At 40.3% G+C, this 22,781-nt stretch overlaps 2 protein-coding genes across 14 annotated transcripts in view; both read left to right on the forward strand.

Moving 5' to 3' along the window:
- The window catches only part of myt1lb (myelin transcription factor 1-like, b), a 95,390-nt gene extending 91,629 nt beyond the window's left edge, over window positions 1-3,761 (forward strand). For all 12 annotated transcript variants that reach the window (XM_051396266.1, XM_051396263.1, XM_051396262.1 and 9 more), the window contains 2 exons: window positions 255-317; window positions 1,095-3,761. In XM_051396266.1, the coding sequence (XP_051252226.1) occupies window positions 255-317; window positions 1,095-1,235 (204 nt within the window). In that variant the 3' untranslated portion in view covers window positions 1,236-3,761. The remainder of the gene's footprint in view (window positions 1-254; window positions 318-1,094) is intronic.
- A 4,604-nt stretch (window positions 3,762-8,365) lies between these two features.
- The window catches only part of LOC127361548 (peroxidasin), a 49,713-nt gene continuing 35,297 nt past the window's right edge, over window positions 8,366-22,781 (forward strand). For both annotated transcript variants that reach the window (XM_051396258.1, XM_051396259.1), the window contains exons 1-3: window positions 8,366-8,732; window positions 19,146-19,217; window positions 20,672-20,743. In XM_051396258.1, coding sequence (XP_051252218.1) covers window positions 8,548-8,732; window positions 19,146-19,217; window positions 20,672-20,743 — 329 coding nt within the window. In that variant the 5' untranslated portion in view covers window positions 8,366-8,547. The remainder of the gene's footprint in view (window positions 8,733-19,145; window positions 19,218-20,671; window positions 20,744-22,781) is intronic.

A 22,781-nucleotide genomic window follows, 5' to 3' on the forward strand; every position in this document is an offset into this window, starting at 1 on the left:
TCAGCTGTTGTTCAGATGAAAAAACTCCATGACACTGGAGTAAAATTAATTGAAGGAGTTGGTGGGCTGGCCTGGCTCTGTGTTTATCTTAATGTCTTGTATGTCTTCATCTGTGTCCTGCTTCTATTTTTCCTGTTAATTTGAGGTTCTATGTATATGGCTGTATATCAAATACTGCCACCTAGTGTATACATGTATAAACATAGTTTCTCAAAGCAAGCTAACAGAAATGTGTCCCTCCTTTCCTCCCGTAGAAACCACTGGCACATAAAGAGCCTCCTTTAAGGAATAACAGCTGCTTACAGATGCACCAGCAAGTAAGTCAATAACGTCTATCATTTCATGCTCTGTATTTCAATATTCCTCTAGATATTGTCATTAGTATGGAAGCAAAGAAAGGCCATAAGGATTTGATTCATTGTGAGGAGGATCTATTGGCAGGAATGGAATATAATATTCATAGGTATGAAAACTGTCTCTAGACTACGCCTTTCACGTTTCGCGCCCTCGTAGTTTCTACTACATTGTTGGAAAGCTGAGCTGTGTTCAGTTTAGATGCCACTCAGATTGTGTTGGTTAGATTCAGACACCAGAATTCAAGGTGGAAAATTCAAATAAAACATAAGCTATGGAGGATGATTAATCGAGCTTAATGGAAGTAGTAATTAAGTTTCACAAGTAGGTATTCATCCGCTTATAAAACTGACATTATTATGGCCTTTATGTACTTCCGTACATTCTCCTTTGTTCCTGCCCTTTTCCTTGTCATAAACTACACAGCATTTTTTCTGAGTGTGTTTTATAATACTAACGATCAGTGAATGCGATGGAAGCATGAAAGTGTAGTGCTGTTGTGAAAGTAGTTGTGTTTATTTGTAACTTTGACTTGCTCTCATCCGGTGGAAGCCAAAGCAGCGTCAACAGCCAATGATCTCATCACGTTTTTGTTGATACACAACTCATAAAAATACATTAACAGAGTTATATTTACTCATATTTCTTCTTGGGACTTTGCATATGTGATGAGAAGGTCTGAGGTCATCTTAAATCCATCCTTACCTCTGTTTTCCTCCGTTGTGTCTTTGGTCCTGCAGGAGCCAATAAGCGAGCAGAACTTTGACGCCTACGTGACCACTCTAACGGATATGTACACAAACCAAGACCAGTACCAGAGCCCGGAAAACAAAGCCCTGTTGGAAAACATCAAGCAAGCTGTTCAAGGGATCCAAGTGTAACCATTCAGCAAAGGGAGATTTTTGTTCCCTAAGCAGGTGTGGGTGTTGTATCAATTCCACATACGAACAGGCAGTGATGGGTTAATCTCCTCGGTTCGGTGCAGTAACTTATATAGTGTTATATATTCTAAATTCTGTTCTCTCAAAAAAAGAGGTATTATGCTTAGAAAGACCTCGAGATAATTTCTTTCTTTCGTTCTTTTCTTTTTAGGCCTTGCTTTGAGGAAGAACATAAAAGAGTAACCGGCAAAATAGTTTTTGAGGACATTCACATTTTGTACGTTTTCATATGAGCTGACATAGTGTCATGTAATGTTTCTAGCTGCTCATGTATGCACATTTTTAGTGTATATTTCTGAACAGTAAGCTAATGATAACGGAACGCAAGTTCTTTTTATTGCTTGACAACAAAGCATTTTAGATGAAAAAACTGGACAGTGAAATAAAAATGAAAAAACTACAAGCAAGGAGGAAGCTACTTATTTTTCTCCTCACTGGATGATTTTGGACTTGATGATTTTAGATGTTTTTTCTTCTTCTTCTTTTTGCGTGTACATTGTTCAAGAGCAAGAACTGGTTTGCGAATCGCTTTATTTTCTGACAATGCTTGAGAAACGTTTGTGTTTTGTTTTGATGAAAAAAAAGATGTGTAGCTGTAGGTGGGGGCATTTTTAATTGGTGCTGTAGATGAATCTGGAGAGGAAACTGACCTGATGTATGTATGAATGTATGTATGAACAGTTATATTGTAAACATCATTACACGGAAACCCGATGGTGGAAATCCCATTATCTAGGAGAGCCAATTAATTCCTAGAGGAAGACATCTGTGCAGCGCATGCATGTTCACATGCTCATCCTTAACTAATCTCAAACAGAAATGATGTGTAAAGACAATGACCTATAGAGACCACATTCTAGCCTTTCTAGTATCAAATCTGCTCAATTTCGAGACTCGTGTTGCTAGGATCAAGAAATGTCTCAGCAATATAATAAGTGAATAATTTGTTTATAGTAGGTACGGGATGCAATCTGCAAAGGAAAAAAATGTTGGGTATATGCAATTTCTTGTTTATAAGCATAGCGGGGTAACATGAATCTTTTTAATATAGCCTATGTAAAATATTGATTTTTATACAAATCTTTTAATACAAAAAGTCTTTTTAAAAAAGAGGAGGGAACCTGGACATTGAGTTTTAGAAGCGAAAGTATATGAGTTCCACTTTTTTTCTGTACGATTTTGCACAGGGACACCTTCGTTTCCATGTTTTGATGTTCTTACAGAAACTAAAAGCAGTACCCGAGAGCCTAAAAGGAGGGTTTCAGAGGGTTTTGTAAAGAGTATTTATAGAGTATGACAGCGGGACTTACAGGGTCACTGTCCCCACTTATGTGCCAGTAGACTATTTGCACTTGTCCTTGAAGATATTATCCTTACGTACGGCGGCGTGCAATTTTCCAGGTGACCTCTTTGGCACACGATTGGAGCAACCAACTGCTTGGAGCCACTGTAGGTGTGGATTTAGTACCACTGAGAGAGGAAGAACAGGGACTTGAAATCAGAGAAGAGGATGATTATAACCATAGCAGTTATACTGTAGGCTATTATCAAGTGTAAAAACATTAACAATGTTCTTTCATTTTTGCTATGTTTTAGGAAGATGAAGTTATCCCCCAGCAGCACTTTATATCTAATCACTGTACAAAGGATTAAATAGTCAATCAATTCAAGGTTTTAAAAAAAGCAGAAGAAACGGTGAACGAGACCTTCGAGGGGTGATACAATCCAGCGTGACGCCCGTATGCCTGACTGTATGCACCCCTTCGTTCTGTTGTTCTAGTTGTTAGCGATCATGTTCAGAATTTGCCTTTTTGAGAGCTAATGCAAAAGGTGCTTGTTGTTCACCTGATTGAATCTCATCTATTGTACTTTACTGTCCTCTTTCAGGACTCTACTACCCATCATCCATGACTGCATACGCCTTTTTCCACAGCATCGTGTCTGCAGCTTTTTGCCAATATAGTAATGCTTCAGTAGAGTAATAGCTAGTACCAGTTTTTGAATTAATTCTCATTATCAGTAAAAAGGGAAACGGGATTTAAAGCACAAACCGGCTGCTCATCTGATGTTGGTACATAAATAACAAATCTGAATAGAGTTATCTGTGACTATCTATAGGGAACACAAAAAGGTTGTCACATATTTAGAAAGCTGACTTTTCATATAAATTATTGTGAATTCATCAGAGTTTATTATTTTATTTGAGCCAATTCATTTTGAGACTGGTTTTCAGTGACCATTAACAAAGACAGGATTTTGTATAAACTATTGTGCTCTCTGTGGAACTGAAGTTTGATTTATTTTTGTACTACACAGCATGGATTTGTTGACATTTTAATTTTGCTATAAATGTGTGAGATCACAAGTTGCTGTGATATTTCATTTATAAATTGTGAACTTTGTACAATTTTTGTCATGCTGGATGTTGACACATCTTACTCTGAATAAAGAAAAAATGTGTTGCCAGAGGCCTGTAAAAGGATTTCTTTTGTGTGTTCATAACTACTGATACCGTATATTCAGTCTGAACTCTCCACCAGCAGATGTCAGCAAACCCAAATTATACAATACACCACAGCTACGCCTGATGCTGTGTCAAAGGTGAATCATTACAGTGACTGCTGATGAAAGGCAGGTTAATAATCCCAAATTAAATACAGTTAAACATAACCACCTATCCTCAAATGATCCTTTAGTCATTAATCCCTGTTCAAAGCAAACTACAATTCTACACATTTTATTGAGATACCATTGTGTGAGCAACTCATTAATTAAGATTCACATGCAGCCAATTCAATTTGTCATTTAGCCAAGATAATCCACTTGGAGAAATTAAAGAAGGCTATATACTGTAGGCCTGTTCCATATCAATCTTTCCTTCTCTCTCTGTCTCGCAATCTTCGTCTTGATACAGTTATCCAGCAGAGTAGTATTTCTTTCTATAAAGTTAGGGGACCGACGACAAAACAGTGTACACAGAATCCTGAATATTGCATGTAACTCTGTAGTGTATTTTGTTAGACACTCCCTGCATAGTATGCACTTGTAATTTGGGACTCAGTCTTTATGTTAAAGGTCCAGTGTGTAATATTCAGGAGGATCTACTGGCAGAAATGGAATATAATATTCATAGGTATGTTTTCATTAGTGTATAATCACCTGAATATAAGAATTGTGTTTTCATTACTTTAGAATGAAGGTATCTACAGAGGTAGCAGGTCCTCTTCTACTGAGTCCACCAAGTTGAACAGTCATGTTTCTACAGTAGCCCAGAACAGACAAACCAAACACTGGCTCTAGTTAGGGCACTTCCCATTTTTTGTGCCCACCGTAGTTTGTCTTACACGCTTGGAACGGGAGGGTGACACAAGGGTGAAGATGCCACAAAAGCAGGACTCTCTGTGACTACTAAACTGACCCTTACTATGTGTGTGTGTGTGTGTGTGTGTGTGTGTGTGTGTGTGTGTGTGTGTGTGTGTGTGTGTGTGTGTGTGTGTGTGTGTGTGTGAAGTCCTCCTATAACTGTAAGCGTTGTTTCAACTCTGGATTGGAATGAAACAGTGACTTTGCGATGAAAGAGCTGACTCACAGTTTTAAGGGTGTTTGGAAGTATTTACATCACGGGTAGACATTTTCACCCTTGGGTTGAACGCTATAAATCATGTTTCATTTCATTACACAGCCAAAGTAAGACTGATGTGAATGAAAGATTTCTTTTACCTTTATTTGACAGTCACAGTGTACAGAGAGACAAGAAACATAAGGAGAGAGAAGGATGACGTGCGACAGAGCTCCCCAGCAGGGAATCAGACCATGGTTGTTGCAGTTATGTGGTAACCATTAGGCCAATGGAGCATCCCAAGAATTGTCTAAATACTTCTGCACTGTATTGTTCAAGACTGAGAACCTAGTGGTATCTGCATGGTTCATTCACAGCAACAAGGTTGTTCCTACTTGTACTAAAGTGTTGATTTAAGAACTGCTGTGGTCAGATATAAAGATATAAAGATGCAACAATCTTGTGGACATCAAAGTTGACTAACAAGGAAGCATAAGTGGTGCTAAATTGCTTTTGTTTTAGATTTAGATGAACTTTCTTCACTTCTTAAGTAACTAGAGTCAGTGGATGGAGAGCAATAATGGCCGACGAGAAGAGTACACACCGATGCACATTGAGAGAATAGCACTACAGCTCCCTGTAAATAAAACACCACAGCCCATAGGATGTGCTGAAACAATGCTTGCACTGTTAATCGGTGCCTCCAGCCTGTCAGGCCGTGGAAATGCTAACAATAGCACTGGGGCTGCATTGTTAGTGGTGGAAGTGCTAACAATGACACAGCAGCATGCCAGCAGCAGCAGACACAACTCCCTCTCACCCACACAATGCAGCAATCAGGAACACAGATGTGCAATGATACTTAGCAGAGCTCCAATCTGAGATAATAGACCAATCAGGAGGCGGTATGTGTGTGTGTATGTATGTATGTATGTATGTACGCTGAGCTGCTGCTGAGTACAGGCTTAAATTAGACATAAACTGCCAGTCTACTTCTAGGTTGTAAATAACCGGTTCTGGAGAGGAGCTCCGTAATGGAAGACAGAGACTGACGTGTTGTCATGGAGCTGTTAAACTAGTGTTTAAGTTAAACTAATGCTGTTATGTTATTTTAAAGTGCAAACACATTTATCTGATGCTGACATCAAATAAAAATGCATAGGCCTATCTATTTCGGGCTGGAGTTTCCTTCTATTACTGATGTAATTCCTACATTGAACAGCAGATGTCAGCAAACCCAAACTATTAACAGAGGACTGCGGTGTGTAACACAGTGCTGGAGGTGAAGGCTGACAGACTTCGTGTTAATCTTGCTGTGTTGTATGAATGTCCGGATGCCAACTGATTCTAATTGGTGAATGTTAAACATGTGCGTAGCGCATGGCCCCAGTTCTCGCTTCTGATTGGTGCTCCAGCAAACCTAATTAGCCACACCTGTGATTGATCCAAATATATTTTTTCGAGATAATGGTAGGTAATATATTTAATTTTTCAGTCGTATTGTAAAAAGTTATATTTATTAGATTTGGGTGTAATACAGTGAACGTTTTCCCGCTAAAGTAATGTAACGTTAACGTTACACGCCGTGCTTTACAATTATTCACAGCCTAGCTAAAACTAGTTGTTGCTAGCTGTGTCACTTCCTGTTGTGAACACTTTGGGACAAAATGAAAAGACGTTAGCGATAACCCGCCACTGCAGCAACTAAAAGAAAGTGAGCTTTATTTGCATTCCTTTGTTCATTTTTGTCATATTTATAGATAAACTCCCCCAGGCCTTCTCTAAAGCAGACATTACCACAGGTCAGAACAAGCACAGGTGTTAATTCATAATATTAATAATGGCTGCATTGCAGTGGCGCCAGAACGAGTTCCGATGATGTAACTAATATGCTAGTGAACTTCTTCATGTCCTCTTAGTCTCAGCCTACAGTGTTTGTTTTTTTTACAACTAAATTATGGTGAGAAATAAGTAGTAGCATTATAGCTCGGAAGGCTATCCATCCTCTGAATGGCCTCTGCAGCTAACTGGTTGTTGTTCATGAGGCTGTGATTGTCCCAGAGGTCACAATGCCTCACTACAATGAAAAACCGAAATGAGATTAACAGAAAGTGAGCATGTCTGTAAAGGGGAGACTCATGGGTACCCATAGAACACAATTTTCATTTAGATATCTTGAGGTCAAAGGTCATGAAAGTGTCGCCCTTGCAAAAATGTAGCCTAACATTGGGACTCTATTTACCCCACTTGCATGACATTGCTGGTACCGACTGATGCCTTAGGTTTTTCTAGTTTCATATGATAACAGTATGTTCACTCTAGCTTTAAAGGTGCAGTATGTAACATTTAGGAGGATCTGTTCATTAGCATATCCTTCCCTTAGAATGAGCTGTTTTTATCTACAGACACAGCGGGTCGCCCTCCATGGAGTCCACCATATTGAACCACCATGTTTCTACAGTAGCCCAGAACAGACAAACCAAACACTGGCTCCAGATAGCGGCTTTCACATTTTTCGCGAGGTTTGTGCCCACCGTAGTTTGTCCTACACAGTTCACAGCCCCTCCAGCTCCTATTCCAGTGGCAGGGCCCGGGTACTTTATGTACTCTACTGGCTCACTAATTTTGGTGGTTTGGTGGAACAGCTCCCCATTGACATCTGGACAGCAGAAACACATCTGCTGTCACAGACTGAGAACACTCCTGTTCAGACTGCACCTTGGCCCATAAAAAAACATTTTCTCTATCTTATTATCTTATTGTTTCTGAACGTAGCAATTCAGTGTATATTTGATGAAGCTGATTCTGGACATTTTTGGTTGAAAGCACAATTATAAAGTCTCTTCAGATAAAAGCATCAGCTAAATGAATGTAACTATAACTGTAGGCCTCTTTTTTACTACAGTGTAACTACAGTGTAAAAAGCCCAGCATATTGATAGAGCTGGATTATAATTAGTGATGCATTAATGGCTTCATTACTTTATTGTTCAATGTTTAACTGCTTTATACTGTTGGATAACTTTACTTTTTAACAATATATCCATCTATTAAGTGATTTATATTTTTCATTAATATTCTATATCTGCAAAGTAACTTGTAAGGATAGCTGCCAAATAATTGTGGAGTTAAAAATCCAATATTTCCCTGTTGTGCATGTTGTGGTGGAGAAAGTAGCATGAAATGGAAAAACCTCAAAATAGTACAGATTTTGATACAGGCCCACTTTGGTACTTTAGAGACTGTCCTGTTCACCTACGAGCGTCAGTCAAACCTCCAGGACATTTGGGGGTCTAGGTCTCCAAGTAGCTCATATTTGTTAGCGTTACAACAGCAAATCTGGGTATTAGGAGAAATTGCTAATTTGTGATTTGGGGGCGCTATAGCAAATTTCAAAATGTGTTAACGCAAAAGACGCAAAATAGATACGAAGTGAATCCCGTTAGTGGGCGCACAGTGAGGACAGATGGGTTATAACTGGTGCCTCACTGAGGGACGTTAGGTTCAATAATCCCACAGTTCTTGCACTCAGGTTTCGGTTGGACTTCCCTCATCTTGGATTGTAACACACTGCCCCACTTCTCTCTCTCTCTCTCTCTCTCCCCCTCTCCCTCTCCCTCTGTCTGTCTGTCTGGCAGTCTGTGTGTGAGTGGGGCAGCTGGCGCTCTCTGCTCGGCTCGGCTCACTGCTAGCAATGGCGCTGCGGGCTGGCCACCTCTTTTCTCCGTGTCTACTCGCGGCGGCTTTGTTACTGCTCGCTAGCGGACCACAGGTTGTAATTTGTTGTCCGAGTCGCTGTTTATGTTTCCGAACCACCGTGAGATGTATGCACCTAAACTTGGAAACCGTACCAGCAGTTTCCCCGCAGACTACCATTCTGTAAGTAGCCTTTTCCTTCAATCTAACGGGAACCAACCCTGCAGCCACTCCAGTCGGGAATGCAATGAATGCTATCAAAGCCTGTGCATTTTTCCACATTTGAGGCCTCTAGGAAAGTTCTAATAGTTGATATTATTTGTGTTAATACACCATAGTGTTAAAACAAACTTTTAAGTCACTGGTTAAAGTTGGAATTTAAACAAAGGCTTGTGGGAATCATGGGTCCTGCAGTAGTGCAGAGGTTATTGCAATATCTCAGGGAGTTTTTACAAAGTCCTGACACCTGCCAGGGAGTTCACTTGTTGGCTGTAGAGGTTAATGAAAAGGGTTTTTAGGGTCACACAGCTGGTGAAGTCAGCCGCAAGCAATGCGGAGGGTTAGGCTCCTCAATAGAGGTCCCTGCATCAGAGAGCTTGTATGTGCAACATACATAGTCCCATTAGATTCGATTGAAACCACAGTCTTGGTCTGTAGACTTCATTGGGTGTGTTATAATGTTTTGGGGAAATGTAATTTCTTCATTTCCAGGGAAGGTAAGGTCAGGCTTGACTTTTTTCAGTGGATCTATACACCACATTGTGACAGAGACACAATGTGGAGACCTTTCAAAATTAGTTTGCTTCTCTGGAGTCAGAAAAAGCTACCACTGTGCTCCGACGGGTCTTGTTGCACAGGTTAAACTCCATGTTTGACTTTCCCTCTGAGATGAAGGGAAGGGAATACTTTTTACTTGACAAGCACTTGTGAATGTGTGATGGTTGTGTGCTACAGTCACCCAGCTAAACAATTCCCTTTTTGATGTAGCTGGCCACAGTTTTACACAGAGCTACATATCTGTCCAATCTCCCACTTATGTGACATCCTTTGTCTTTAATTGGCCACCGCAATCTTGTTGTGCATTTCAGTCCATAATGCATGGACCTATAAATAGCTTCATTCAGCCTGAAAGCAGGGGGACAAAGGGACAACTCAGCCAGCCTGTACCACAGCAGCATACTCAATTAGCCTTGTCCTCTACCATATGGGGTCAGCCCACAGCCATGCAGGGAGCCCATGGTGCACCCCTGCCCAGATACCCTCAAAGGAAAGATGAAAGTCCATCCTTTACCAGAGCAATAAAAGGATTGTTTAGGTCTTGTGTAAGATGCGTGTAAATCTGTTAGAGGGCTGATCAGAGCAGGAGAGCATGCTGTGGGTTCCTAGAAGCTTTCATGCTGGTTGAGCTTTGAAGCTGCAGCCACTTGTCGCTTTCCCCCCCTTGCTCTGTTGTCATGTCAGGACATGAATGCAGCTCCTACTCGGCCTTCCCTCGTTCTGCTGTATAAAATGTTCAGCACATCAGCGGTCATCTGCAGTGGGAAAGTCCTTTTACGATGAACTTGAGCTCACCAGCACTGTTGAGAAGAATGTGTAAATGTGAGGAGTTTGTGGTGTGCTTGCTGTGGCTGATGAAATTAAGCCCTATAACATGGTAGTCAAAGTGAGTTGAAAACATGTCTTTTAATGGAGAAGTTGTATGTAGAGGAGTGTACAGCTTCTAATTTTAAGTGAACTTCTCTCTTGATTAGCTTTTAAGCGATAATGTAGTAAATAAGGTCCTTAGGGTGGGCGTAGGGAGCTCTTCCTCTGAATCCTGAGTGCTTTGCAGGATTAAGTGTTGTATGGACACTTGACCTGAAGCTATGTTCTGTATAGGTAGACGCATTGCATTCCTCCTTCCACCTGGCAGCATGCCATTCTCTAGGAATTTAAAATAATATCATAAGCATTTGAGGTGATCCACCATAATCCTTTAGCACACAGGTAGTGTGACCTGATAGGAAGGTAAAGGACTTCATATTCTGAAGGTAAAGGACTTCATATTCTGGGTAACAAAACACAGTTAAACATCACTAATTGTCTATCTATTTATTGCATTTATTTATTGGTATATTTTTTACAGCTGTGTTCTCGCTGGCATCACTGCAAGCAGGTTTTTCTCCAGGCTAAAAGTAACACTAGGGAAAGACAATGTATATATTCAGTGTATTATGTATATGTTTAGGAAACACCAGATGCCAGATAACAAAGGTGCTAAATTAACAGGGTTTTTTTTTTTTTTTTTTTGAGTAGTTTCAAACGTTGAATGTAATGTTGGTGTCTTTAACTACTTGAAACTCAAAACATCTTTCTGTTTCCTCCGGGCCACTGCAGTAGAGAATAAAAAGTCTTGGCTCAGAAGCACTACTGCACATGGGCTTTGTTCCAAGAGCTTTTCTACATGACACTTGGATGAAGAAACATCAACGTTTTTTTCTCTTTTTGGGTTCTCTCTGGCCTACATTTGTTTTTCAGCTGTTTTCTCTAAGGACTTTCTGTTTGAGGCATGTCAGTAAATTACGTTTCCTCTCTGTAATGACACTGCTGCATATCTTCTCAGGGATTTGAGTTGGAGCACTATTTGGCCAACATCAAATATAAACTGCTTGTTTTACTGGTATTACCTTAGCAGCCCAAGAAAATACTAAACAGGACTTAACTGTTTGCATACAATGAAGTATCAAAGCTTGTCAGTGTAACAAATGATTTTCATTTCAAGAGTCAGTAGCCCTGGGTATCCTATTAGGACATGTTGGCTATTTGCTTATTATATTCTCATTTATATGGTATTATGTGACACAAAAATAGCTTCAAAGTTGTGACACTGGAGCCATATTATACACATACTGTATGTATGCATACTTCATAGGAGTTTGCAGAAAGTGAAAAATATCTTAACTTGTGCGTTGGCCGAATGGCAGTGTTGAATGGAAGGAGACCATGAGTGGAATCTGGGGTTTGTGGGTGCAGGCTGGTGAGGCAGTTCAGTGGGGGTTGGTGTCACAGTGTCACCAGGTTGTAGACTTGATTGCACAGCGTGGTTCTGCCTAGTAATGGCTGTGATAAGCAGACACATTTCTGGGTCTGCATGGATAACTACCTGGTGGTCAGCAGTCAGCCGTTGTTCTGTCTAAATGTTCTAATTTTACTCCTCACCCTGCTCACTGCCCCAAAACAGTGGCCTGGTCTGACCAAGTGACAGTGTTGGTGAGTCAGGGAGAGAAAGTGGAGTTCCATTGTGTGGAATTTGCTGCAGTCAGGCTTTGTGAGGTGCTCAGTCTCTGCAGCATTATGGAATGCAAAGCCAGAAATCCCCAAAGCTTTGCTCATTTGCACAGGGCGATTGGGTCCAAGATAGTTGTTGAAAGGAGCTCCATTGGCCCCTTCCTGTGCCAATCCCAACGCAGGGCAGCTGGTGAATTTGGGGGAACACTGGTTCACATTTCTCCTAAATGAGTTCCTGAAAATGTATCTTTAATAAACACTGAATTCTGGTTATTTTATTACATTTGAGTAGTACACTGCAGAAATGTGTGTACAGGCAGTTTTATGTAGTACATGTTAGTACATGGAGGCCCAAGGCAACGTCTAACAAATGAAGAATAGGGGTTCGAAATATACAACCAAGCAGAAATGCGGGTGGGGTTTAGGGTTAGCCAACACTTGTGCGCTGCATAGACTGCAGAGATTAACCTACATGAAGAGAAACCATATCTACAAACATTAAGACACTGCAATAATTTGGCTGGTAAGAAAAGCTGTGGCTGGTTTACTTTTTCATCTGCAGCCACCTTGGCCTGTATAGCTAAACAGTTAATTAATTAATCTATTACTATCTCATTCTTTCACATTTATGTAAAGTGTCCAAAAACGAAGCAAGTGCAATTTGAAGGCAAGATCAAGTGATGTGTGACTGAAAATGATCTGCGGTCGGCAGATCTATCATTTTTGCTATATTGAAAAGTGTGATTACTCTGTACGTTGAACGAATACTGACGCCCAAATTGAGTACTTGAATACTCATGCTCCTTTCTATATGGCACTGTTATTGTGGACAGGGTTCATTAAAAAGTACTCTGAGAATGCTAATGACAACAACAGTGGCGAACAAGTTGCTTGATCACTTTCAGAGCAATTTGATGAACAATATTGTGGTATACAACTTATTAGTCAGTGTGGATGCTTACATCATTATTGTTACAGTTATTGTTTTAGTTATTGTTCTTGATGGACAGCTCTTTACTGTGTTAAAATGACATTTTGGTTTACATCAAGTGAGTAAGTGACTGACAGATGGAGCTGTGTAGTCCTGCCCGGTAAGAAAAACCATCACCATTAGTTTGTCTGGCCAATTGCTCACCATTTCCAGCTGAAGATAGGATGTTTCTGAGTAAACCTAGATGAGACAGTGATTAAGGAAATCCTACAAGACAAGTTAGTGGTGTATTTCGAAGGGCTACGCCAAGCCGATGGTCAACATTTCCGGTGATTGTTCCCAAAGTACTGTATGTACACACTACCCTTCATAGTTCTGTTATAGTAGTGACCTTTCTCTACTCTTCAGCTAAAAAAAAAGTGGGTCTTACTAAAATTCTCCTCTTATTCATATTTTATTTGTAATGACCCTCAGCTGTATTTAGTAGCCCAAATCCCTTTGTCTCTTTTCACAGGCTTCTGTTCTGCACCAGCACTCCCCTGACAAGAAACAAATCCTTGTCATTTTTTACACTGGATGTGTTTTGCAGAGAACCATCACAGCCATGTTTGGAGGTCCTGGTTCACTGTTCCTCCAACCAAGCAATGTTCTTGTTTAACTAAGAATGACTCACGCACGCCCGAGAGTCCTTGGCAAACCCACTTGGGCATGTGTCACAAAGCCAAACGACTCCCTTGACTAGAGAGGGAGAGAATGAGAGGAGAGGTCCACACATGGCACTCAGATGCTGGTTGAATTGGGCAGCAGCCAGGTTCACTCGTCGTCCTGACTCAGACAAGAATTTACAGAAACCTCTTCTGAAATTTTCCTTCCAGCTATAGTCCCCATTTGCACAGCTCAGCATCATATTTTCTTTTGCTTTGTGAATACCCAAAACCGTTCAAACAGTATGGTCAATGCCATGGTTGCAGAAATGCCAGATTTTGCTGCTAGTGAGAGTGGTTGATTATTTAGCAAGTGCACTCCACACAGTCATTTCTGAGCAGTAACACAACTTCATCATTGCAGTAGTCAGACAGTTCAGCTACAAACTTTCAACACATGGATCCAGCACAATGCTCAGCACCTACATCTATGAATCCAAAACATTGAATGTTGCATGTTTATTGGCACTGCCTGCTTGATGTTGGCCATATTAGTGTCATATGTGCAGCATTTGGTGGACATGTATTGTTGTTGACTGTGCTGCAGTGGAGCTGTCTGCTTCTGGCGGTGGAACTGGTCACAGGTTTTTCCATCAGCTTTCTCTTCATTACCATCACTGTTTTATTGCTAGATACAAGTTCAGATCACTTGTGCTGGGTCCACATACTTGAGCAGCATCAGTAACCTGTGATGAACAGCTAATTAATAAAATGCAAATGTGAAATCACGTGGAGCAGTGAATAATTAAATAGAGCAGATAAACAATGTCCTGGCATTGCCACACAGAACTACAGTATGGCTCTTTTCTTTTTGTCTAAAGCATCATTTAATAGTATAACAAGCTTTGCTATCTTTTCAAGAATAAGACTCAAGTAACAGTGAATCATTTAAATGTATAAATAAATGGGCATTATTTAAGATATTGAACATCTGTACAAAGCACTGACTATTAACAGCTTTAATAAAAAATATTGAGTTTGGTCTCTATAATAATGAGTTGATTAAACTCTGTTGTCCACATCAAAACTCTGATTGGCTAAAATAGTGCCAAGAAAGCTTTTAATTGAAGTCGGTGGATATACAAGGAATGTGTGTTGGATTTGCCATACAGAATCATTGAAATGGGGTGCATAGCCATTAGGCTGGTGCTGACTGGTGATCGGATCATATATCAATGATTGAGGGGATAATCAACGATTGTTTTTTTTTTTTTTTTCCTACGCTGATATTTTTTAACTAAGTTAGAAATAAGAAGTAGAGTAGTAGTAGAATCTGGGCCCTACTGTGCATTTAGAGATGTTTCTGGTGGAGCGGGATGCATGCCCACATGTTGCTTGCCAGTGTCACTGTTGTCCATGCAGACAGACATGATAATTTACTTAAATTAGTGATCGATTGATTGATCTAGTTGCAGGTGAGGGGGCAGTTAAGAACACAACCATGTGTCCTTCTTCTGTAAACGTGCATATTAAACTTCAATTACTGCAGCATAGCTGTCATTAACCTGTATTTATGTAGATTTTGACTCCTTACCAGATGCTGGCTGTGTTTTGTTGTTTGCTAAGTGAAGAGATTTATCCTTTTTCATGTTGTTGAAGTGTTTCACTGTGGACAGAGGTCCCTACAAAAATGATGCTTACGTGGACGCAAATAGTTTTCACATGAATACAACATTAGAAAATGTAGTTGGCTTTATGTAGACTTAGAATGATTAGAGTTACTGGCATGTTAAATGTTTATAGTAACACATTGACCAATACTACTGTAATTCTCCTGTGTGGGAGTTACTTTGTCCCTAAATCCCCTCAGTGCACTCACTGGACCTCCAGTTCTCGCAGACACTGTGTGCCCAAAACACTGCAGGCAGATTGTCAGCATTGTCTAGTCTAAATAGGTCATTCTAATTATCTTTTGAGAAATGTAAGGCTTGAGTTTAGTGAATGCCAAAAAGCTGCAGTGCAAACAAAGGAACTTAATGGTAAAATCATGCATTCAGTCTCTTGAAAAATACAGTACAAATGTTAAAATATGGGTCTGCCATCATGTGTGGGTAAACGACAAATTTCTTTGTTTTCAAAAAGAAATCAAATGATCTCTTGTTCCGTGCTCACTGTGTTAGTGCTATTGTTGTCAAATTCCCATGCTTCCTTCATTACTGAGCCGGAGAAGCTGTTCACTTTCAGGCTTTCTGTTTAGGAAAACCCCGGAATTGTCTGTCAGCCCCTCTGCAGGGTTGTTAGCCTTGCTGTTTTATTGTTCCCTCTGGCGCAGTGCCACCAGAACACATTAATGAGAGTTAACAGACTCATTTAATAAGTCCCGGAACAAATATCATAAGATGTTCAGCAGGCTGTGCTCATTTCATCCCAGCTCTCTGGTCGCCCAGTGAACTATTTGTTGAAGAATGTCTTACAGGCGACTTGTTTAGTGTATGTCCTTCATACTTCCTGTATCTTTTCCCTTTGTGGACTGACTCATTCTCCTGTACTGCTTTTCTTCCTTGACGATAAACAAGGCAGTTTTGTAGACCATCTTGTGTAAGTATAGTCATTTCTTCTTGTTTAATTGGAGTGAAACAATTGTTTTTGCTTCATGTTTGCAGCAGGATTTTGGTATTAGTGTAGAGCTTGTGAATTAGTATCTTAAAACAGCCATATTGCTCTGAATAGAAGATGAAGTGTGATTAGTGTAGATGTGTTTGTGAAACTAACTGTCTCTGGGTTATGATGGATGGGCACTGCCAGGTTTTGGCACACAAGGTTCTTCTTATCAGATCCGCAGACAGAACAATCCCTCTCCAGTCTCACTCCCTGCAAGACTGAGAGTGGGATACATCGCTGCTGATGTCATCAGCTCCAATACATCCAGGACAGTCTGGTCAACTGAGTCTCTCCTTACCTTCCATCAACAGCTGATGCTTTAAACACACCCTGCTGCCACAGACAACACTCTGCTTGACCTTATTTAGCCTTCTCTACAAAGTAACATGCCATGACAGTGAGGCACACACAGAGCCAAAATAACATTGCCACCAAACAGGAAAAATAACACCAATCAATAATGAGTGTAGTCATGGTAATAAGGGGTGGGCAGTCTGGCCAAAAAAGTGGTAGTAGTGGTACATGCAGGAAATCCCCCAAATTTAAAAACACTACAGAATGTTTGAATAAAAATACTTGAGATCTATGAGATCACTAGAATGTAGCATACACACACATCCATGATTAGTAACACATGATTAGTGTATGAGAGTTGTGTGGAATAGTATAAGTGCCAGTTCTAGTGCTACCCCTTTGTATATCGTGGCTGTCAACAATGAATAACCTCATTAGGAATAGACCTGCCTCTTGCGTGAACTGTCTGTAGCTGAATCGAGATATTCTGAGGCGGTACGTGGTGTAAAACGTTTGAGAAACACTGTTCTAGTCGATGAGGTTATGTGACGTTTTGGAACAAAAGTAAGAGGGTATTAAATATGACAATCTCGGTGCCAGGTTAGCTCACCAGCTTAGCTCACCTGGTGGAGCTGGCGACCATGCACCGAGTCCTTGCTGCAGCGGCCCAGGGTTCGAATCCTAAAAGATCTTTTAGCTAGCTGCTGTTGGTCCATTATAAGGAGGGTTTAGAGGAGGCTGTTTTAGCCAGTTCAACTTGAGAGCTTAGACTTTTCTTAGCAGATATCAGCATCATTGCTTTTATGTATACACCTGACATGGGTGCTGCCTGAACCAGCACGTAGCCCTGTTCTCCTCCTCCTCCTCCTCCTCCTCCTCCTCATCGCCTTCATCCCTCAGAGCTGGAGGCAGTTAGGCAGGACAGCCCCTGCCTCAGCATGTCGGGGCAGTGCGCTCTGCACCCTGGGCCGTTGCCTGGAGAGAGGTGTTTTCCTAAGGGTGGTGTACCTCTTCACATAGCAGTGATTCCTGTTCTTCACCCCTCTCTCCATTTCAAATGTTTTTGACAGCTTGTGATCTTAGCACTCCAAATGCATCAAACCTGTTGATGCTAAGCACTTCCTGATTGTCTGGTTTTATGGGTCGGTCAAAGCTAGCCATAGTTGAGCAGCTGTTGATTCATTTAAGATTGTGATAAGCAATGCCATTATCTTCACATTAAGAGCTTAATGAAGTATCTCACATACTGAAGCTGGTGCCAGAAACAACAATATGACCATAGCTGAAGGACGTTCCACACAAAGCATGTCAGTTACAGAAAGCTCTTTGAGTGAATTCTTGCACTAGCTCACAGCCTATATGAAAGGAAGTCAGCATATGAAAAAGTTGGACTCTGATTGGATCCATATGTGAGGGCTTTTACACAGCGAATGACCCATAAACATTTCACTGGCTATGAAATCAGTAGATTTTATTATTCGGCCCACATTTTCACAGAAATATAAGAAAGCAAAAACTCTGTAATGTATAGCATTATGGTGCTTTGCCTGTTGCACATAAGATGAGATGCTAAGCTAATGGATAAATACAGTCTAAAAGGAATTTGAATGCTTGGGATGGATATTACAGCTGGAAAGGTTGTGTCAGACAACATTAAACAGAAAAAGGGCAAAGTTAAAGCTGTTTTTCTTTTCCTCCAAACTGAAAAAAAGACCGATCTCAAGATTCTCATCACACCGGCATCTTGACAGTTTTACATAATCAGTGAAGTACGTTATGTCTGTGTGACCCAGTCTCGGAGTATTTACTTTGTAAGGTCATTGGCTAACAAGAATGTTGTTCAACAGTCCAAGCTGTTACTGTGGGAGTTGAGCTTTGTAGAGGGGAAGGTTGATATAGTTCTCCCTTTCCTCAGTGCAGTGATAAATCTGCTCTACGTTTCCACCCAAATGCTCTCTTTATCTGTTGGGCGGGAGGAGTTTTCAATAAGTTTTTCTCTCAGGATGCCATGCTGGGTCAAATAATCTGTCTGCAGGTCTGTCTGCTATGGTTGTTGTGGGTTAAAGCAACATTTAAAGGCTGTAGGGGGGGCTGATACATACATACATACATACATACATACAGTGTTTCTCTTTGTCGTTCTATAAATGCTCCTCATATTGGCTGGTTCCACTTGCAGAATTTATCTTGTGAAAATACATCTAGCAAATGGTTTAGTTGAAGGTCAGATGACTGAGGTTCCACCAGCATAACATCACAGATGAAATGTTCCAATTTCACATAACATGTCATTTTGTGGCTGGTAATGCCACACGGGGTTAAGAATGATTTCACCTGCACAGGGCTCAGTGCAGAAATAGGGTCTTTATCTCGTCACTTTCATGGCACTCTGACTCATTTGTTGTTAGACCAAGAGTGATTAGTGTCATGTCAGGCAACATTGTTATCATTACACAGCCTCTTTAATTAGGAAGTTAAGGGAGAGATACTGAAACCTGCTGACTGCTGCGACTAGCCTTGGGATTGTTATCTTTGTGGCAAATGTTATATAAATCTGCCCTCATGATTAAAGCTTGACAAAGGCATTCTTGTGAGATGAGTAATGTGTCCAATTATCCTTCAGGATTATTACATGAAGGCTCTGCAGTGGACAACAGTTCATGCAGATGTCTATTGCCTGCTTTCTACACATTAAGAAAGCTTCCAAGTGTAACTATTGAATTTATGTGCAACTTTTCTCTACAGTGTACTTAACAATATACTTTCCTTAATATAAATATGTTTCCTTCTGCTCTACAGAGATCTGAGGTTCAACAAAATCAAGGATTTACAGCCAGGTTCCTTCAGACGATTAAAGAACCTCAATACACTGTAAGTCTTTGTCCCCACTCTACATGCACAGTTGTGAACTTATGTAGACATATAGTAGAACCTTTTTATTTTTGGTATTGATTGTTTCCTAAATAATAATTAATACTAATGACATTCTGTTGGTAACAAAATTCAATGCCTCAAGAAGACTACTATTGAAAGTCGAGCCCATTTCCGTGAAACAGCACTTTGCTGAATGATTGTCACTTCCCTAGAAAGTCCTGTTTGTATTACACACACACACACACACACACACACACACACACACACACACACACACACAGGCAAGTTCTTGCTCTGTTCAGCTGTGGTTTCACACATGTAGGTCAGCTCGTAATCTGTGAGGAATTTATTTTTCCACTTCCACCCACAGGGCTATTTATCATATGTCCAGCCTGCTAGATGGTGCATTGCTGTGCTAATAAAGCAGATATGCTCCAAGTTTTTGTATTTTTCATTGGCAGCATTTTAGTTTGGTAACCTTCTCAAAATGTTGAAGAAATATGTGCATGCTTCAGCTTATGTAGCCATATCAGTATCTTAACAGGACACATTCTGTTCAGCTGACTGCTCGAGTAAATCAAACGCACCTAACCTCATTGAAATATTTGCAAACATTATTGAGATGCTTTCTTTCTAACGGCACTTTTAGTATAATGCCAAAAGTGAAGATATGTAGATCCAGTAATACATCCATGATAGTTAACAAACATGAGAATATGTGCAGGGCACGGATATAGTGGTTTAGATTTATTTTCAAAGTGAAGAAAACTGCCTTAAGGCCAAAAAAAGCCCAGCAAGCCATGCAGACTGTTGAGGGCTTTATATCCAGAACAGCTCTTCATGGTTTCAGGCTGCAGTTCCACAGACTGAACAATAACACATCCTGAAGTCTGTCAGTCTTGGAACTACAGCGACATGTCCAGAGTTACTGTTGTATAGACAGCCAGATATATGTCTGTAATGTCGATTCAAGCCTTTTTGTGTTCTCTCAAGTTAGCCTATGACAAAGTGCTACTCTGTAGAAGCTTGTAGTGTTTTTTTATGCTTGTTTGATACCGATGTTTAAAATAACAATTTGGCTGATGGCTACACAACAGCTAAACATTGGCCACTGGTGTTGGTAAATGCCATCTATCTGCCGATAAGCCGATGTCAGTAAGCAAGGCAAATACTATTTATATTTATATAATTTTAAACACCCCTCCTGATTTCAAACTGCAAAACAAAGTGGAAATATGTGAGCAAACTGACGAGATTAAGATTAATTATATTTTTTATTCTGCCAAGAAGGCAGGGGTCAACTAATGCAAATGACATGACTGTGAATGACAAGGTACTGCATCTTGTCTTGTTTTAGACATGGTATACTGCATTTGGAATTAGTGAAGAACAAACTTTCTGTCTATCTTATAACCACAACCGAATCTCTGTTGTCTGTCTATTCTTCACAGCCTCCTCAACAACAATCATATACGAAGGATCCCCAGGGGGGCTTTTGAAGACCTGGAAAACCTCAAGTATCTGTAAGTTGCCCTCATGTCTATTTTGTTTTACTTTTGAGGTTGAGCGATAGATTTTAAGACAATGTGGCAGTATTTGTTCTGTCAGACTTAATACTCAAAAGGACACTATTCAGTTCAGTCTTTGTTCAAGAAGCATGGTGAAACTTGTCTTACTCTTGTGTTGCAAAAAAAAAGCTTATTGACAGTAAAAGGGGCAGACAGCTGATGTTGTCAGACTGCTCAGTCAGTGGAAATATATCAGTGCTGAGTACTGTGTGCATCAATGAGAAGTCTCCCTTTGTCTGATCCTCTGTACTTATGTGTCTGGAAGTCTTGACCTGGAGGCAGATATTGGAGAACAGATATTTGAGGCGTGTGTAGGCTCAAGGTTTCTGTGGGATTGCTAGTTTGCTCACTTTGTTAGTCACTGACATTATCATCCCACTATTGTGGTAAAAGCACTGCTCACAGTTAGATATGGTCTGATTTCCCTGCTTTGACTTCAAAGGACCTACCTACAGTACTCTGAACTAAACTTGAAGATTTATATGATTGTGTTTGATGAGATGCCTTGTACATTTTGAGTCTAACGATGACATGTTTTATATTGTCTTATATTAACAAAGCTACTTGTCTGTGTAGGTCTGCCTGAGGGCTGATACAGGCAAAATACATTAGCAGGAAGTACTGATGAAGATCTGCGTGTCTAGGAAAAGAGTAGTGTGACATCACTGCCCAGCTAATATGTTGGACATGAACAATACAAGATCATATATCAGCTCCACTCAACAAGAGAGAGGGAAGACGGGGTGAATGGAAGGAATATGCAGGCTTTTCTTTTTTTCAGTGTAGACACAAACACACACATTCCCGACATATATCCCCTCTCTTTATGTTGTAATTAAACCCTGCAGCTATTTAGTAACCATTTTAATTATAGAGCCCCTCTCACTTTAAAGCAGAGTTGACCTAAAGTATGCACCAACCTTTGTGATTAGGGTAAGGTGCCCCCCCCCCCACACACACACACACACACACACACACACACACACACACACACACACCTCTCTCCCTTCCTGCTGATTCTGTGCTCTATAGCTGGGGGCTGTGATTGTATCTCCCATCTCACCTCTTCACTTCCTTTGGACCCCAGTAAAGTCCACTCCCTGTCATCTTTCATGTCCCCCAAACCTAATGGCCCAATGGCTGTCTATACAGTGCCCCCCCCCACAACCACCTCCATAAACAAGTCAAACAGAGGGCAGTGTGCCTCTGTGTGGGAACTCTTTGCTGTTTATTTTATTCTTTTCCAGTTATTCAGTTGCATTACATCCATCTGTTTATTATAGGAACACAGATTCTTTATTCTTATCTGTACGTGCATTAAAGCTCATTGATGTAAGTTTCTTTTAGTTCATACTTAGTACGTATTTCATTTATTGTTTTTGTGAGTGTTGATGTACAAAATGTAAATAAGGGATCAGCAGCAGGCAGGGGAAACGCTTTTTACGTCTTACATCCAGAAGAAAGTTTTCTTTCTTTCTTTTTTTTTTTTTTTATGTTTGGTTTCAAAATGACAACATATTTTCTGGTTAAAGGTTACTTTTTGATGGGTATTACGACTAAAGGATATCTGATCATTGAAGTCACACACACACACACACACACACACCCAAAGTTACAGAGTTTCACATTCATTCACAAAGTCATCACAGTCTTGCAGGGAAGTTCTCGAAAGTGAAGCAAAAAATGAAAGTCAGTTATCCGTTTACAAGGTGTTGAGTCTTGTTACTCTGTCACTAGAGTAAATAGATTATGCTTAATGTTCCAAGTTTTCATTACCATTATTTTTTACAGAATTGCTTTGCATGGAAATGTAATAGTAACAGTTTTGGTTTGTTAATGATTTCCTTGTAGAAGGTCATCTGGAACATGTATGAAGGCAGAGCCATTTCTCTATGAATGTCACATAGTTGTGGCTCTATCATTTATCATATTACACATGATAAAGTTGTTAATATTTTGTTTAAATCTACAGGCAGGCATTCCGTACATTGCG

The sequence above is a fragment of the Dicentrarchus labrax genome, unplaced genomic scaffold (genome assembly GCF_905237075.1).
Source record: "Dicentrarchus labrax unplaced genomic scaffold, dlabrax2021, whole genome shotgun sequence".
NCBI lineage: Eukaryota > Metazoa > Chordata > Actinopteri > Moronidae > Dicentrarchus > Dicentrarchus labrax.